Below are 17,744 nucleotides of genomic sequence, written 5' to 3' on the forward strand. Positions count from 1 at the left end.
ATGATATATCTTGTATCCCACCCGTGCGATATGAAACGCATAGGCAATGCCGATATATCCCACATGTTTGATCCAATGAGCATTTTCAATTTCCGATCCGATTGCTTTTGTTGAAATTATGTTAAATCAGTGTAAAATGGTTACAAATCCATTGGTTCTTCGTGTTTTGCATGGAAAAAAAAATGGAGTTGGAGCTTTGATTTCGATATCCATTGGTTCTTCATGCTCTCCATGTTTTTTAAGAAATTTTCCTTCAATCAGTTGTCAATTGAGATATTTCAAAATATTTAGGAGTATTTGATGAAATGATCATCACATAAACTCTAATTTTGAAATTTGAGTGTAAGTGATCTGATTTTGGAAAAAATCAAAATTTCCTAATTTCTCCCAAATTGATTGCAATGTTGCGCTCCAAACATGAAATCAAGCATGTGAGGGTTGATTTACTGATTTGTTAAGTCTTTGTCAATTTTTTGAAAAGTAAAAATCATTTTTAAATTAAAAATTAATAAAAAAAATTATTTAAATATTAATCTTTTTCGAAATTTCCCTTCAACCAACTGTGAATTGAGACTAATTTCGAAGTATTTAGGAATGTTTGATGAAATGATCATCACATACACTATATGTTATGCATTCAATTTGAATGTGATTGCATTAGTTCAGTTAGACAAGGCATAGCTTAGGACCCTATGCAAAGAAAGCCTATTATGTGCACTTCTTTCTTGAGATGTTAAGATTTAAAAGTGTGTATTAAAGTCTTTTTTAACAATCCCTGAAGTTTCATTGAAAAATTCAACCATTTTCCCAATGTTTCCCTAAGTTTTCCAAAAAGAGCGATAAATTACCCGATACAAACGATATATCCTGTGCGATAACTGATATGTATCTGTATCCCAAGGATGCGATACGTAATGTGATACCGATATTTCAAACACTGATCCTATGTACATGTTGTTCCTTAGCTACCCAACATTATATCCCCTAAAGCATTGCCGGTCTTACGTCTATCCTAAAAAGTTTCCCACTCAATCTGATTGGTACACTACAATGACATAGAAAAGGCATATATCCACTTCTTTCACCCAGTTTGATTTCTATGCGTAACACCCTTCTTAGTTACATTGCCCTCATTAATTATCAACCCAAGATATTGAAAATGGTGATTTTGGAGTACTTCTTGGTGAGCAATCTTGACTAATTCCTTGTTTCCACTCTACTTCTTTTATTGTTACTGAAATGGCATTCCATATACATCGGAAACTTTAGTACAATACTTTTAAGAAGTTTAAGACATGTCTTTGATTCGTCTCATTTGATTAGATTACTATTTCCATAACCTAGTTCACTTTGAGGTTCATATTTTTGTAATTTTATTGTTTTTAACGAGGTTTTTTCATATAACTGCCCGCCTTTAGGGCCATCGACCTATAATTGCCCAATTTTAAAATATTTAAATTAACAAGCTCATGCTTTGCACCGTAGTCATCCCAACGCCTAGCGTCTAATGGCGTTAGTGTTTCATATGGTTTAAAATATGTATTTTCAGAAATGACAAAATTGCCCTCTTAAGTAAAGTCAACCAACTCTTTTACTAAGATTACGGATCAGTTGTGTTGAAGGCCGGAGCGGATTGCATGCCTAGGGCTGTGTGGGGTCCATAGAGATGTTCGTGGCAAATCCACTCCATCCATCTGCTTTTAAAGATCACAATAGGACGGGATTCCAAAAATTAAATAGATCCAAAACTCATATGGGCCACACCAACAAAACAGTGGGAACAATGTCCACCATTGAAACCTTCCTGGAGTTGACCATGATGTTTATATGCATCCGAATCGTTCATAGAACTATTGCCACTTAAGATAAACTATTGGACAAAAAATATCATAATGATACAAAAATTCTATCACCGCTAAGCGTTCAATCCCCACTGTTTTTGAGGTATGACCCACATGAGTTTTGAATCTTCCTTATTTTTGAAATCCTATCCTGTTTTGGTCTTTCAAAATAGATGGACAGAGTGAATTTCTCATGGACATCTCTATGGTCGTACACAGCCCCGGGCACAAGTCACAAGAAATCCGCTCTTGTTAAAGGCACGTGGAAATTCAGTGTCATCACTTCTCATTGGTCCATGTCATTGCTGATGATGCTAGCGCCAAAAACGCACCAATTTTCTCTACCGAATGCATTACATACTACATAACACAACTTTTAACGTGCAAAATTTCTCTAGTCCCACCATGATTTATGTGTTAGATCCACACCATCCATCAATTTGTCCAGATCACTCTATAGGACGAGCCCAAAACTAAGGCACATCCAAAGCTCAAATGGATCATTAGCGGCGATTAAACAACTACCATTGAAACATTCCTAGGATCCACCATAAGGTTTATTTTCCATCTAACCTCTTCATGAGGTCACACAAACCTAGATGAAAGGAAAACACAAATATAAGCATGATCAGATCCTTCCGTGGCCCCAAAAAGTTAGACATCCAATTCCCATTGTTTCCTATAGTGTAGCCCACTTGAGATTGGGATCTACCTCATTTTTGGTCTCATGCCCGAGAATGATATGGAAAAATGGATGGACGGTGTGGATCTAACACATACATCATGATAGGGCCCATGGAAGGTCCACATGCCAACACTTTCGATTCTCTTCTCTTTTCGGAATGTGCTGCACAAGCAATGTAATTTCTTTAAGTATGAAATTTACATGGGCCCCACCATGATGTATTTCTTAGGTCCACATCATCCATCCATTTTTTCAGACCATCCTAAGATACAAGCCCAAAAACAAGACAGATCCATATATCAAGTGGACCACTCCACTGGTTACGGTAGGAATTGGACTCCTATCCTTTAAAACTTTTTGGGGCCACAAAAGGCTCTGATCAAGCTGATATTTTTGTTTTACCTTAATCCAGGCTTGTGTGACCTTATGAACAGGTTAGATGGCAAATAAACCTCACGGTTAGCCCTATGAAGGTTTCAACAGTAGTTCAATCCCCATTGTGTGGTTCAATTGAGCTTTGGATTTGTGTCGTTTTTGGACTCATGCTCTGGAATGATCTGGAAAACTTGATGGACAGTGTGGATTTAATGCATAAATCATGGTGGGCCTAGAGAAGCTCCACATGTTAAAAGTTGTATTGTGTAGTATGCAATCTATTAGGCAGAGAGGATCGGCGTGTTTGTGAGCTCCTATGATTGGCAATGACGTATACCAATGAGAAGTGATGAACCTGGATTTCCTTTCGAAGGAAGTTCCTATGCTAGGATGCCGGGTGGGGCACGAAATGATGTTTGTAAGAAATCAACCTTGTCCATCCATTTTGCGAGCTCATTTTATGACATGCGACCAAAAATGAGGCGGATACAAAACTCAAGTGGGCCACATGAGAGGAAATAGTGGTAATTGAACACACCATTAAAAACTTCCAACCTATTCATAAGGTCACACAGACATAGGAGGACCTCCTGGATGAAAGGAAAACATAAATATCAGCTTGATCCAGAACTTTTATCGGCCCGTAAGAAGTTTACAATGGTGAGCGTTCAATCACCACTGTTTCGTTTGATAGATTCTATCGTGCAATTCAGATCTGCTCATTTTTTTTGGGCTGATGGCCTAAAATGAGTTGGAAAAATGGATGGCCGGTGTCAATCACACACGTAGATAAAGGTGGGCCCCATCAATTCTTTTGCATGCCACCCCCTTGTAATAGGGTATAACTATAAATACTAAAGGGAGTGAGAGCAAATATGTCTTTTTCATATCTTAACAGTGTTTTGACGTACAAGAGGCGGCTATTTTTCCGTATTTGTAAAGCATAAGCTTGTCAATTTAAATATCTTAAAATTGGGCGATTATAGGGTGATGGCCCTAAAGGCGAGCGGTTATATGGAAAGCCCTCTTTTTTAATTTGATTTTATTATTTTATTATTTTTATTTTTGTGTCCATGTGCTAGAAGCATATAGTGTGACCCCCAGTATTTTAAAATAGTCATAAATGCAGTAAGGGCGAAAGTAGTTGGCAAAGCTAAAGCTCATGGCATGCTTTTTAATGAAGGGAACTGGTGTAGTGGGAAAAGATCACTTAGATTGTCCCTATGAATATACTGTCTAAACTTTTTCTAGTTTAAATTCCCAAATTTTGCAGAGATAAAAAGTGAAAATGGTTGTTAGCTGGTAGACTTTATCAAGTTGTTAGCTGGCACACTTCTTCAAGCAAATCACCGTGAAGAAACATGTTCTTAACATCCAGTTAATATAGGGGCAGTCCAAATTTGCAGCAAAAGAGATCACCACACAAATTGAATGAAGCTTGACCACTGGGGAGAAGGTTCCAGAGTAATCTACTCCAAAAGTTTGAGTATACCCTTTTGCCACCAACCGGGCCTTTAAATGATCCATAGTGCCATCAAACTTGTGCTTCACCGTATATAACCCTCTGCACCCTATTACATGTTTCCCTACAGGCTACAGGTAACTTAGCTAAAGTCCAAGTTTGATTATGATAAAGCGCGACTATTTCTTCTTCTATAGCTCTTTTCCACCCATAAGTATGAAGAGCCTTCTAGAACGATTGTCCCAGATGACAAGGACAAAGCAAACTACCGAAATGAACGTAATAGACCATTCAAGGAAACAAAATTGGAAATAGGATGTAGAGTATAAGAACGTATACCCTTTCAAATAGCAATAGGTTGATCAGCTTCATTCAGCAAGTATGGTGGAGACTGAAGAGGCGGATCTTCAGATGGATTGGTAGAACTGGTGGAGGGCACACTACTAGGCACTTTGGTACTTCCCTTGGAATATCTAGAGTAGACCTGCAACGATAGTGGATTTGGATGTGACTTGGTGGCTTGCTTTCCAGGTAAATTTGTGTCCGTCACCATAGGAAGAATGGTAGTGTTTGGAAAGTTGCAATGTCTTCCCATTATTTGAGAAATATGGAGTATTTTCAAAGAAGGTGACATCCACGGACACATTGTATATGGGTGATAGGATTATAACATTTCTAGCTGTATTGAGTATTTAAGTACCCCATAAACACATACTTTACAACTTTGGGTTCAAACTTATCGAAGACATGATCAAATTGATGTACAAAACATACGCATCAAAAAATTTATGAGGAAGAGAAAAAGAAGGATGTTGGGGATAAAAGAGTTTTACCTCCTAATACTGACGGTGTCCAATTTATATGATAACACGTAGCTAAAACGGCATCACCCCAAACTCTTTGGAACCTTCATGTCCAATAATAATGCCATAGCCACTTCAAACAAATGACGGTTTTTACGCACCACAACTCTATTTTGCTACAGTGCGTGTGCACAAGATGTTTGATGAATGATGCCATGAGATAAGAGATGTGAGTGAAAAAGATTTTGTGTACTCCTTGGAGTGGGCCTTGCTTATATAAAGGGAGATGGAGGGACAAAGGGATGGGAGGTAAGGTGTGATGAGTTAAGAGAGAGGAGGGATGGAGAGAAGGATGGGAGGTAAGGTGTGATGAGGTAAGAGAGTGGAGGGATTGAGAGAGGGATGGGAGGTAAGGTGTGATGAGGTAAGAGAGATGGGAGGAGTAGAGAGAGCATGGGAGGGATGGGAGTTGAGAAGAGAGCATTGAAGGGGAGAGGGGCGCGGATAAGTAAGAGTGGTTGGGGTGTGAGCAGCCTTGGCTTTGCTTGGTCAAGGTCAATGTTAAGAGATGAGGTGTAAAGGGGGTGATGTGGAGGTATATGTGGCATGTGGGTGTAAGTTGAGTTATAGATGTCCTAGAGGGGGGGTGAATAGGACTTAACCAATTTTTTATAATCAATTGCAGAAAATAAATTCTCAACAGCAATTAATATTAAAATATTGATTTCAATTGAGTCGTAGGTCATCCTTCACCTAAAATCTTAGATAGGACAACCTTATTTCACGACTTCCTTGATATCAATATTTCACGATGAAAAGGAACAAGAATAAAATCATCAATCACCACAATACACACAGAGTTACAATGGTTTAGTATTTTACACACACCTACTCCACTCCCAAAATTACTACTCCACATAATTTTGGTTTTCCACTATTTTCAAGGTTTTTACAGGCTAACCTCAATAACCTATTACACCAAAATAACAAGAATAAGATCACAACAAAACCTTAAGTGATTTTCACGGGCTTATCACTCAACCCGATGAAATTTTCTTAAAGACGTGAGTCGAAGCAAAGATATTGATGAAGCCTTTAAAGTTGAAGCTTCAGTAGATGCAACAATCATTTTTTTTAGATGAAGATTAACCAATGTATGCATAACCAAGGATATAGGGATATGATTTTTCAAAGAATAAAACCCTAAAAGCTACAGATTCGATCCTCTAATCTCAAGTTGAGTATAGGGCACTCTCTAATTGAATTTATCACTACGTGAGAAGAGAATTAAATAAAATAATATAAGAATGATAATGCAAATAGTTTGAAAAATAATAGGATTTCTCTCTTTTGTTTCTAGAAGTTTCTCTTTTTTTGTTTCGTTCTTTGAAAGAGTGTGAGATGATCTCTATTTATAACCAAAGATATGAATCTTTGGTCAGCCTAAGAATCCCTTCGGCTGTCCGAAATTCCTCGATACCGTTCCAACGACACTATCAGATTTTTTGGGATTTGATTTGATCCAAACTTAGGCTAGCCCAAGCCAAACTTCGGCTGGCCCGAGACAGGGTTCAGTTGGCCTAAGATTCCAGGAAATAAAAAATATGCATTGTTGTAAACTTGACCTGGGTCACTCTCGAGCTGATCCGAACTGGTTCGGCTGGCCGAAGGTAAGGTTGGGCTGGTTGAAGTTCCATAAAAATCAAATTCCTTTGTTGCTGGAAACTTAACCTAGGTTGATCTTAGGCTGACCCGAGATGGTTCAGTTGGCTGAAGGGTTGGGCTGGCCAAACACTCTTGAATTTTCTTACAAAATTGCCACAAGTTAAATCTTAGAAAACCACTAAGATGTACTTTAACCTATGGTCTTTCCTGAGGTCATATTTACTTGTAGGTTGGCATACAGATGATTCTTCTCTTGAAATCCTTCCAAGCCTTCTAATCTTGAGATGTTGAATTGTCTTCTAGTCTTGAAATATTGAAGAGAGCTTAAGCATGCTGAAGTTCCATACCCTATATATTTTGTCTACGAAATTTGACAACATACTTGTGTGCTTAAAACATTAGCACTTACAGTGGGTCCCATGGTGTCGCACTCTGAACTCGCCGAACTGGCTCTCCAACTTCCCGAACTCTGAATCTGGTGTCGTTGGTGTTTTTTTTTTAATGGTATGCAAGCACAATATGGCACAAACTAAGTATAGAACATCTGTAGAGCCTTTCACTAAATACATTGTTCTCCTTACATTCCCAACAATTACAACATATACATCACTCTACTGGAACATAAACAAAAGAAACTGCACCCACTTGTCTTCACTAACAACCTATCCTAGAAATTTTTAAGAGGAAACAATGAGTTGAGTTTTCTTGAAAACTCAGTGGGTACTTTTATTTAGTGGCATAACACTGCTAGTCGAAGTATAGTGCAGGCAATTTTATCTCATCATAAATAAGTAGCATAGATAACCACATATTACATATGCTACTGAATCGAAGCAGATGGAATGGAAAGATGTGTGCCGATGTGTAAATGTACGTGGCGCACCGTCCCTCCAAAAAATTCCAAGTAATCAAGGACAGCCTCACATCCCTGCTGATGAGTTCGGGGGATGGGTGCAATTCACCATTCCCCTATGGTAGGTTCTCTATACTCTCTCCCCTACTCCTAGCATGTACTCACGTGAAGGCGGAGGGCCTTCCAAAGGCCAATTGGGGTAATTGTCGGGTATCATACCTTAGGGACCCAAAAGCCTTCCTAAGCTAGGAAATTGGGGCTTCTCCACACAGAAGAAGATTACTCCTATCCTATGTCCCCCGAGGAATCCGTATTATTCCCAGTCTAGATCGAATCATTCATAAATTTGGTTAGATCAACACAAGGGGCCGTCACCAAACACCCATACTACTTGGGTCTTGTCACCATGTCAGGGGAATACAATGGGCCACCCGACAATACTTCTGGTCTCGTCACCTCATCACGTAGATGGGTTGCCTAGCAATACACATCATAAAACCTTGGGTCCTGTCACCTCATCACATAGATGGGTTGCCCGAAAATCATATAAAGCAACGTATAATCCACTTGGCCACATGAGGGCCCAATATCATATTACATATTTCACTTGGCCAACACGAGGGCTAAAGTCCGATCTTTCTCTTCCTGGGTATTACACATGGTCAAAGCCAAGGGTCAATGGTCAATGGTCAATGAAAGTGATTGTAGGTTTAGAGTGTGAGTAGTATTGTGTAATGGGTGTGTGTGGCACTTGGGTGAGGAGTAGGTGTGTGTGGGTGGATGCCAGTGTCTTAAATATCAACGATATCGGTCGATGTATCCCACCCGTGCAATACGAAACGCACAGGTAGTGCCGATATATTCCACATGTTCGATTCGACGAGCATTTTCAATTTTAGACCCATTTTTCCTTGTTTAAATTATGTTAAATCAGTGTCAAATTATTATAAATTCATTGGTTCTTCATGTCTTGTATGAAAAGTCATGAGTTGGAGATTTGATTTCGATATCCATTGGTTCTTCATGTTCTCTATGTTTTTTTTTTTTTTTTTTCAAAATTTTCATTCAACTAGCTGTCAATTGAGACTAATTTCAAAGTATTTAGGAATATTTGATGAAATGATGATCACATACACCTTAATTTTGAAATTTGAGTGTAGGTGGTCTGATTTGGGAGGAAATTAAGGAAAATTTGAAATTTTCCCTATTTCTCCCAAATTGCTTGCAATGTCGCACTCCAAACATGAAATCAAGTATGTATGAGAGCAGATCTACTGATTTGTAAGTCCTTGTCAATTTTTGAAAAATAAAAATTAATAATTTTTTTAAAATAATAATTTTGTTTTCCAAATTTTCCATTCAACTAGCTGTTAATTGGGACTAATTTTGAAGTATTTAAGAGTGTTTGGTGATTTGATCATCATATACACTCTAAATGTTATGCATTCAATTTGAATATAGTTGCATTAGTTTAGTCAGACAGTGTATAGCTTAAGACCTTGTATAAAGGAAACCTATTATGTGCACCTCTTTTTGAGATGTAATGATTTAAAAGTGTGTATTAAGGTCTTTTTTAACAATCCCTAAAGTTTCATTGAAATATTCTACTATTTCCCCAATGTTTTCCCACGTTTCCCAAAAATTGCGATAAATTATCCGATACAAACGATATATCCCATGCGATAACTGATACGTATCTATATCCTAAGGATGCGATACGTAATGCGATACCAATATTTTGAACACTGGTGGATGCACGTGTGTGGGCATGTGTGGGTGAATGTACATGTGTGAAGGTATGCATGCATAGTAAAATTCAATGTTGTTACATTTTATATTGAAAAAAAAAAAAAAAACATAATTAAGTTGTCTCATTAATTATTTCATACATGTATGTATGTTGAACTCCTACTTTTAGTTGCCCAAGCGAGCCAACCACTGACGCACCGTCACTACGATGAGTAAGCAAAGGAGCAAGTTAGGGCTCTAAGAGCAAGCAAAGCTACAAACGAAGAGTCCTTATCACGTGATGCATGTATGGATTATGTACTGTATCCATATACGTATGGATGGATGGATGGACCTTTTTTCTTGTGGTTGTTCTCTAGGCGATTTGGAATGAACGAAACAGTCATACACTTACGACCTGTTTGGATTCATGGAAAGCATGGAAAAGGAAATAGTGTTTCCCATGAAACTCACTTTCTGTTGTTTGTTATGCTTTTCTTAGTTAAAAATTGTGGGAAACACCATTTCCCACTTTCTATCTTTGTTAGAAAATATATAAATTTATTTTCCCACCTCCACCCTAATGTTGGGGCATTTTCACACCCGGGCTCGAGTGAGGTTGCCTGTGAGATGCAGGGGCACACTCAGGGTGGGCGGCCCGTGTGAGGCGGTACCCATATGATTTCGGGCCCACGAGGGGGGTTAGGCCGAGGTCCTAACCCACGTGATGTGGGGCCTGGGATATGAGATAAAGGGATTGATTTGTCATGCTCTATCAGTTCGAGCTTTTAGAGCAAGTGGTTAATTGTCCTGCATCAAAGTAGTATTAGAGTGGGAGGTCTCATGTTCAAGACTCTTCACCGGGGGTGACAAATGCAGGGGCATTTTCACACCGAGCTCGAGTGGGGTTACTTATGGGATACAAGGGCACACTAGGGGTGGGCGGCCCATGTGAGGCGGGTGGCTGGTGTGAGGAGGTCCTAACCCATGCGATGCGGGGCCTGGACTATGAGATAAAGGAATTGATTTGCCATGCTTTATCAATTCGAGCTTTTAGAGTAAGTGGTTACTTGTCCTACATCAAACCCCTAAGAAATGCCTTTTCCTTGGTGGAAGGAGAATGGGTTTCTCAAGGGTTAAAGCCCAAATGTGCCCCTATCCATATTCAATCACCTCACATATGCCACATGTGCCAAATGAGACATTGTCCATCTTTGCTCATGCCCCACACGTGCCACTATGCCACGTGCCACCATCCATCTTATCGTGTGTCACACGTGTAAAGAGCCCCCAATGTGCTAATGTGCCACATGTGTCGCCATCCATCTTCTCTTGCGCCCCCATGTGTTATTCCGCCACATGTACCACCATTCATCTTACTTGTGCCCCACATGTGCAAAGCACCTCACACGCGCCAATGTGCCACATGCAGTGTTGGAATTATCTCTGACATTATCGAAATATCTCCGATATTATCTTTATCTCTAGCTCAGCGATACTGATAACACTTGTAGCAATATTGATAACGTTGGTAGTATCAGAAATTGTAGATATTAGTAATGTATTGCTAAGTATCGCCAATGTATCGCCAATATTTTCGACTATGTAAATTCTAGGTAATGCTTGTATCGCCAATGCATCAATATCGCCAATGTATCGCCAATATTTTCGACTATGTAAATTCTAGGTAATGCTTGTATCATAAGTGTATGGACGATATTTCAATAATATCGCTAATGTATTGTTATCATCAAAATTTTCTTTATTAGAAAATTTTTTTTTTCAATTTTTTTTCCACGGGCACATGGTTGTATGTAGTGTTCAATTTGTCATTGATAATATTGATAATATATCAATATTATCAATATCGCAACATGCAAGATATTGAGAACACAATCTTTTGTTTCCTTTCCAATTGTTGATGATTTCTTGGTGAAATATCATGTATTGTTGATATTTTGCAATATCGATAGATGTTTGGATGGAAGGTTGGATGGTTAAATTGGCCGGAGAGGATGGTTGGACTGATTTCTTACACCAGCACATGCTTTTAAGGCCCCATTAAATGGAAACTTGTTATGTATGCATTCTTTTTGCAATTTTTTTATTTCTAAATATTCAAATATGCACATATTAACATCTCCTGAAGTTTTGCTGAAAATTCCACTATTTATCCTATGTTTCCTCGCATTTCTGATTATCAGCGATATCGATATTGTTTCCATATCCTTGGCCAGTGAAACTTGTAGCGATACCGATACTTCGAACACTGGCCACACGTGCCATTGTCTATCTTCAATCCTCCAAATATGGCACGTGCCAATGTGCACACATGCCGTCATCTAGCTTTAGTGCCCACATGTCAAATGTGCCAATGTGTGTCTTGGGCCACATGTGCCACTATACAACTTCAAGTACCTCACATGTATCACGTGTGCCACAATTTAGCTTAAAGTGCCCACATATGCCACTGTTCATCTCTAGACATCCCACGTGTGAATCTAGCACATGCTAGTGGTTACTTTTAAAAAAGTCAATAAATTTTTTTCTTTTGCCAAATAACAAACTTGAAATTAGATTTTAAATTTCTATGAGAACCTTTTTGAAAAACAAGCAAGGAAAATAGTGTTTCCTTTCCCACAGTTTTCTAGAAATATGGTTTCCTAAGAAACACTATTTCCTTTCTCATGCTTTTCATGAATCCAAACAGGCCCTTAGTAGAGTTCCAAAGTCTCATATAGAATTAAATGTCTTGTTTACTCTTGGGTGGAAGCAACGGGTTGCAATCCCCGGTCTATATCAGGGAAGATCGCCCTTCTTGATCTGTTTTCTTGTTTCTTTAACGTTGGCTGTTCTTTGGTCTTTCTTTTCAATGAAATTTATTATTACCAATCAAAGAAGTGCCTGGATGGATAGATGGATGGATGGATGTCACGCATTTATGAATGTATGTTTTTATTACTTGCACATTTGAGTGATATGAACTCATTTTGGATATAATTGCACTGCTTTTGTTTGAGAACACATTGTTTTGGTCCCCTATAAGATATAAATCCATTATGTGTAGTTGTTTTTTTTTTTTTTTTTCCTTCTCTTTTGTAGTATCTGTGATATTATCCATGATGTGGATACATACCCCAAGCCATCAATTTTTCCTTCTCTTTTGTAGTATCTGTGATATTATCCACGATGTGGATACATACCCCAAGCCATCAATACATATAACAGTATCAATGCTCTAAACACTGCTTTAGAGACTTGACGAAGGGTGCCTACTTTGCATTCATCAAATTGATCCGAGAGGGGCCTGCAAATTTAGTAATGGTCTCAGACATATCCTTATCCTTGGAAAATTCCCTGAAATAGGCTTGCCTTGCCATCACTGCTGCTATGCAAATTATATCATCTGGGCTTATTTTGTATCATATCTGGGATTTCATTAGCCTTCCATGATTTACGCCATTTACTTATGTTTTTGTTGTAAATGTAGATTCAACAGCATTTGGTCCATGTTACAGGCATTCATGCTGTATTTTCTTTTGCAATGATCTTGCTGGATAATTTATCGGACACTGTAAATTATAAAACAAATAATCTTACATATTTCTGCTTCCATCTTTAGGGATTCTGCTCTTACTGATGCCAAGCAACGTATTAGAAGCATTGAAGTAAAACTTGATTCTGTCAATGCCCATTACCTCTTGGATAAAGAAGCATGGCAGAGAAACCTTGAAAATCTGGAAGAAACCTGGCGATGTGATTACTCTCTCCTAAGCCAAATGTCTTTTTCATTTTTTTCACTTGTCGTATATAAATTAAGTTTGAAAAGAATATATACCTAAATATCTAATAACCTTTGAAGTGAAATATGAGGCATTAGAGGCTCAAAATAATGGATGGGCTGCACAAGATCTTCAAAAGGAATTAGAAGTGCTCAGACTACAGTATAAAAAATTGCAGGTACCTTCTTATTTCTTGTTTTGCATACTCTAATTAAAGCCACCTTCAGCCTAGGTGACTGATCATTGGAATCTGCAACTTGTAGGAAGAGCATGATTCTTTTCGTGATCTTGCTGATAGAGTGATGGAGGAGAAGGATAAAGAGATAGCCAAACTCCTAGATGATAACAAGAATCTTCATCGGTCTATAGAAGTGAGACAATCGGTATATCATTTTCATATTATGTTTATAGGTTTCAAATGTAATGCTTCTTTTCATCAAATATACGGTTTGCTTTAAAATATATGGCTTCCATGTAGTATGTATCATGTTGATTGTAATACACTTGTGAAGATTGGGTATCGGTATACATAATTATCCACTATTACATTGAGAAAAGATCCGCCATCTGCCATGGTCAGCTAACCTAGTGAATGTTTGAATCTTGGTTAAATTGAATGTTTTGTGTCACTTCTTCCGAACTTCTTGATTATTCATACGAGATTAATTTAGTGTGCATTTACGATATCACCTAATTCAATGGTACTTAGGCCCCATAATAAAGTCAGTACCCAAGTTGGATACTCGGGTAAGGGCAAGGATAAGGGATCTCCCCCTTCCCTGAGAATTGAAGTCTGCATCTACCAGAATTTTGAACTCCATATTGTTAGTTATTCAGAATTTATATTGGATCAACATTTGGGCGACAAATTCAACTCATTGTATTGCTAGGGAAGTATTTTAATATCGCTATTACTTATGAGCAGTAATCAATCCTTGCCATACCCGTATCCGGAGAATTTAGAGTTTGAGGGTCTACCAAGCCGATCCTTGTTATACATGATACCTCTACCCGTTCTAGGGTAACATAGCCTAAAAATAATTATCTCATGTAGATAATGAAGTAGAAGAATCAATAGTGGAATGAGATAGGTTGAAGTAGCAGTTTCAATGAACATATTGACATAATGTTAAGTGATCAGATGTAGTTGGAAGAAGGGTGGTAATTGGAACAAACGTAAGACATATATGAAATGTATAAACTTGATTATCAATTTTGAATTCTTGCAAGCAAATTCTGGAGAGAGATATCAAGCCCATGTTTGAAGTCTGAAAATCAGCTTGTGAGTTTCTTCACTACAGTTCAATCGAAGGGACAATTGCACACTTCACAAACTAGCATGTTTGATGCCTATGCACCAGCTTGAGGGGAGTGTTAATAGTGTAGATTGGACTTCATGTATACATTACATATAATCGGGTATCCTTACTATATTTGAGGGGCTTATTCTTGTCAGTTTTATTTGAGTCTTATGTTAACATATGGAATGTCATTGGTCGATAGATGGGAAATCCCTCGTAACTCATCTTTTGTCTTCATTTCTTTTCTAACAATTTTGTCGCAGTTGTCATCATCTAGAGCCTGCATCATTTGGCATTTTTATTTGTGCATGGAATGGGGGAAAGATTGGCAGGAAGAGTGATACAGGGACATGTGATGACCAACCCTAGATGCATGTATAATCAGGTTAAAAAATATTCAAATAAATACACCAATTAACTAACCGTTTCCAATCAAAGAGATTAGGTAAATCTCAACACAAAGATGAGGTTATTTCATCATGATCATGCCCTTTAACATAAGATCATGTAAACAGTAAAAAGGGAGGACCTTGGGATATGAGGATATCCCAGATCAAGCTTGGATTTGATTCTACTGACGAATCATCCCTCTTTTCCATTCGAACTAGAAAGGGGATATCCAGAGAGGAACGAAATGGGTAAAGGATAAGGGGTTCGAGATGAAAAAGGTATAGGTCCTTTTGTAGTCAAAAGAAAAGGAGGAGGATGATTCTTACCTTTTCCTGTACCTCAAGGATCTTAGAAAGAAGGAAACCTGAAATCGGAGTGGAATCCTCAACCACCCAAGGGCCAATCCTGAAATCGTAATCTCTTGAATAAAGAGAAAGAAAAGAGACAAATTTCTATTCATTCAATAATAATCAAAATAGGGTTTCTTACAACGTATATATAAGCTATGGAAAAAGTAAAAGTGCACTAAAGTGCCTGAAAACAAAAAAATTAACAAAAAAGACGAGAAGTAAGGAAAGTGCAATAAAACCCTTGAAATAAGGAAAAGAACAAAAACGCTTAAAACTAAAACACCTGTGTGGTGGGATGTGAAATCCGACCCATGAATCTATGGTTAGGATGCAGTCATGTCACTCCTGCGCTTGTAGCACATTAGAAAATGAGTTCGATGGACCCAACGTCCATCCACATCAACTCTTCTGCTCCGGTACTCTGTCGGCGACGTCTCCTCCTTTGGTACACTCTAAAGGGTCACCACTGATGTCCGCATCAATTCTCCCCGGGTAGGAAGAATTCGCCACTGGCGAAAGTAAACTCCTGTATCTCTCGAGCAAATCGGGGTCGATGCGCTGCAGCTCTGCTTCTGTGATTCAAGAGTTATCTGTAATGGGCTTGTTCCTCTATTTGACTAGGAATTTCTGGAAACCCCCGGAGTGAGTGGAAACCGCTTCGAAGTCCAAAATTTCCTCTATCTCATCTCTTCTCGGTGCAGGTGGAAGAGAAGGTAAGATGGGTATGGGAAGAAAGGCAATGGCTCATGAAAGGGAACTAGATTTCTATATTAAATGTGGAACTGATGCCCATGATAGTAGGGATATCAACAACGTAAGTATTAGACCCCAACCTTTTTACAATTTTATGTGGGCCTATGCTACGGGCATGAAGCTTCTTCACGGATCCAGGTGGAAACCGATCAGACCTAATACGAATCATGATGTCATCTCCAGGTTGAAATTCCCTAAATCTCCTGTGAGTGTCAGCAGAAAGTTTATAATGTTCATTACTTGAATTAATCTTCCTCTTGATCTCATTATGCAATACATGTATATGCTGGGCGAAGGACTCTCCTAACTCTGAAGGACACTGTGGGGTAGCCATGGGGATCAAATCTATGGGGGCTCGGGGCCTAAGACTTGAAACAATTTCAAACAGGCTCATTCCTGTGGACCTGTTCACTGAAGAATTATACGCGAACTCCGCTGTGGGAAGAACAGTGTCCCAGGTCTTGTAGTAGTCTCCAACCAGACATCTTAACAAATTCCCTACTCTACGGTTCACTACATCTGTTTGACCATCTGACTGGGGATGATATGCGGAAGAAAACTGGAGCCTCGTACCCAAAATATGCCAGAGAGTTTTCCAAAAATAACTAGTGAACCTAGTATCTCTGTCAGACACGATGGATCTAGGTACTCCATGGAGTCGCACAACCTCCTGAAAGAATAACTTAGCAACATGGGAGGCATCTGAGGTCTTATAACAGGGTAGGAAATGGGCCATCTTAGAAAATCGATCAACAACCACGAGTATGAAGTCGTGCTTACGAATAGTCTTGGGAAGCCCAAGCACGAAGTCCATACTGACATCTTGCCACGGGGCATGTGGAACTGACAAAGAAGTATATAAACCTATATTTTACTTCCTCTGCTTCGCCAGTTGACATGTCCGACACTGCCCTCCAATCTTAGCCACATCTCGCTAGAGATTAGGCCAATAGAAACGGCCAGACACAAGGGCAACTGTTTTATCTCAACCAAAGTGACCTGCCATCCCTCCAGCATGCAACTCCCAAACTAGAAAATCACGGAGGGATGTTCGTGGGATACAGAGCTTGTCCCCTCTAAAAAGATATCCACCTGTAAAGATGAACTCCACACTCCTCGAGGCCGGGTCACTAGACAATGACGCATAAATGATCTCAAAATCAGGACAGTTTGAGTACTCACCCTTGAGTTGCTCAAATCCTATAACTTCAATACTCATGGACCGTAGCGTCATGATATGACGGCTAAGCGCGTCAGCATCCTTATTCTCTTTCTCGGCCTTGTGCTTAAGCACAAATGTGTACTCTTGAAAAAATTGTGCCCACTTGGCATGACTAGGGCTCAACTTCTTTTGAGAGCTCAAATATTTCAAGGCCTCATGATCAGAGAACAGGATGAATTCTTGCGGTAATAAATAATGCCGCCAATGGCGCAATGATTACACAACCGCATCGAACTCTTTGTCATAAGAGGAGTAGCGTTGTTTAGCCTCGTTCAGCTTCTCACTGAAAAAGGCCATAGGATGTCCCTCTTGGTTTAACACTTTGCACATGGCAATTCCTAACGCATCACACGCTACCTCAAGGGCTTTGGTAAAGTCAGGTAGACGCATGACCGGCACTTCCGTCATCTTCTTTTTAATTTCTGAGAAAGCCCGTTAATCCATTGAAACTCCCTTTTATATATGCAATATGTGATGAGAGTCATGATCAAGCTAAATCCATGGATGAACCGTTGATAGAACGTAGCTAGGCCG

General features: G+C 38.9%; 1 protein-coding gene across 1 annotated transcript in view; it reads left to right on the forward strand.

Annotated features, from left to right (window-relative positions):
- The window catches only part of LOC131237045 (protein GRIP), a 157,557-nt gene that overhangs the window by 109,305 nt on the left and 30,508 nt on the right, over positions 1-17,744 (forward strand). The window contains exons 13-15 of the mRNA XM_058234682.1: positions 13,035-13,168; positions 13,275-13,372; positions 13,458-13,577. Of these exons, the coding sequence (XP_058090665.1) occupies positions 13,035-13,168; positions 13,275-13,372; positions 13,458-13,577 (352 nt within the window). The remainder of the gene's footprint in view (positions 1-13,034; positions 13,169-13,274; positions 13,373-13,457; positions 13,578-17,744) is intronic.

The sequence above is a fragment of the Magnolia sinica genome, chromosome 2 (genome assembly GCF_029962835.1).
Source record: "Magnolia sinica isolate HGM2019 chromosome 2, MsV1, whole genome shotgun sequence".
Taxonomy (NCBI): Eukaryota; Viridiplantae; Streptophyta; class Magnoliopsida; order Magnoliales; family Magnoliaceae; genus Magnolia; species Magnolia sinica.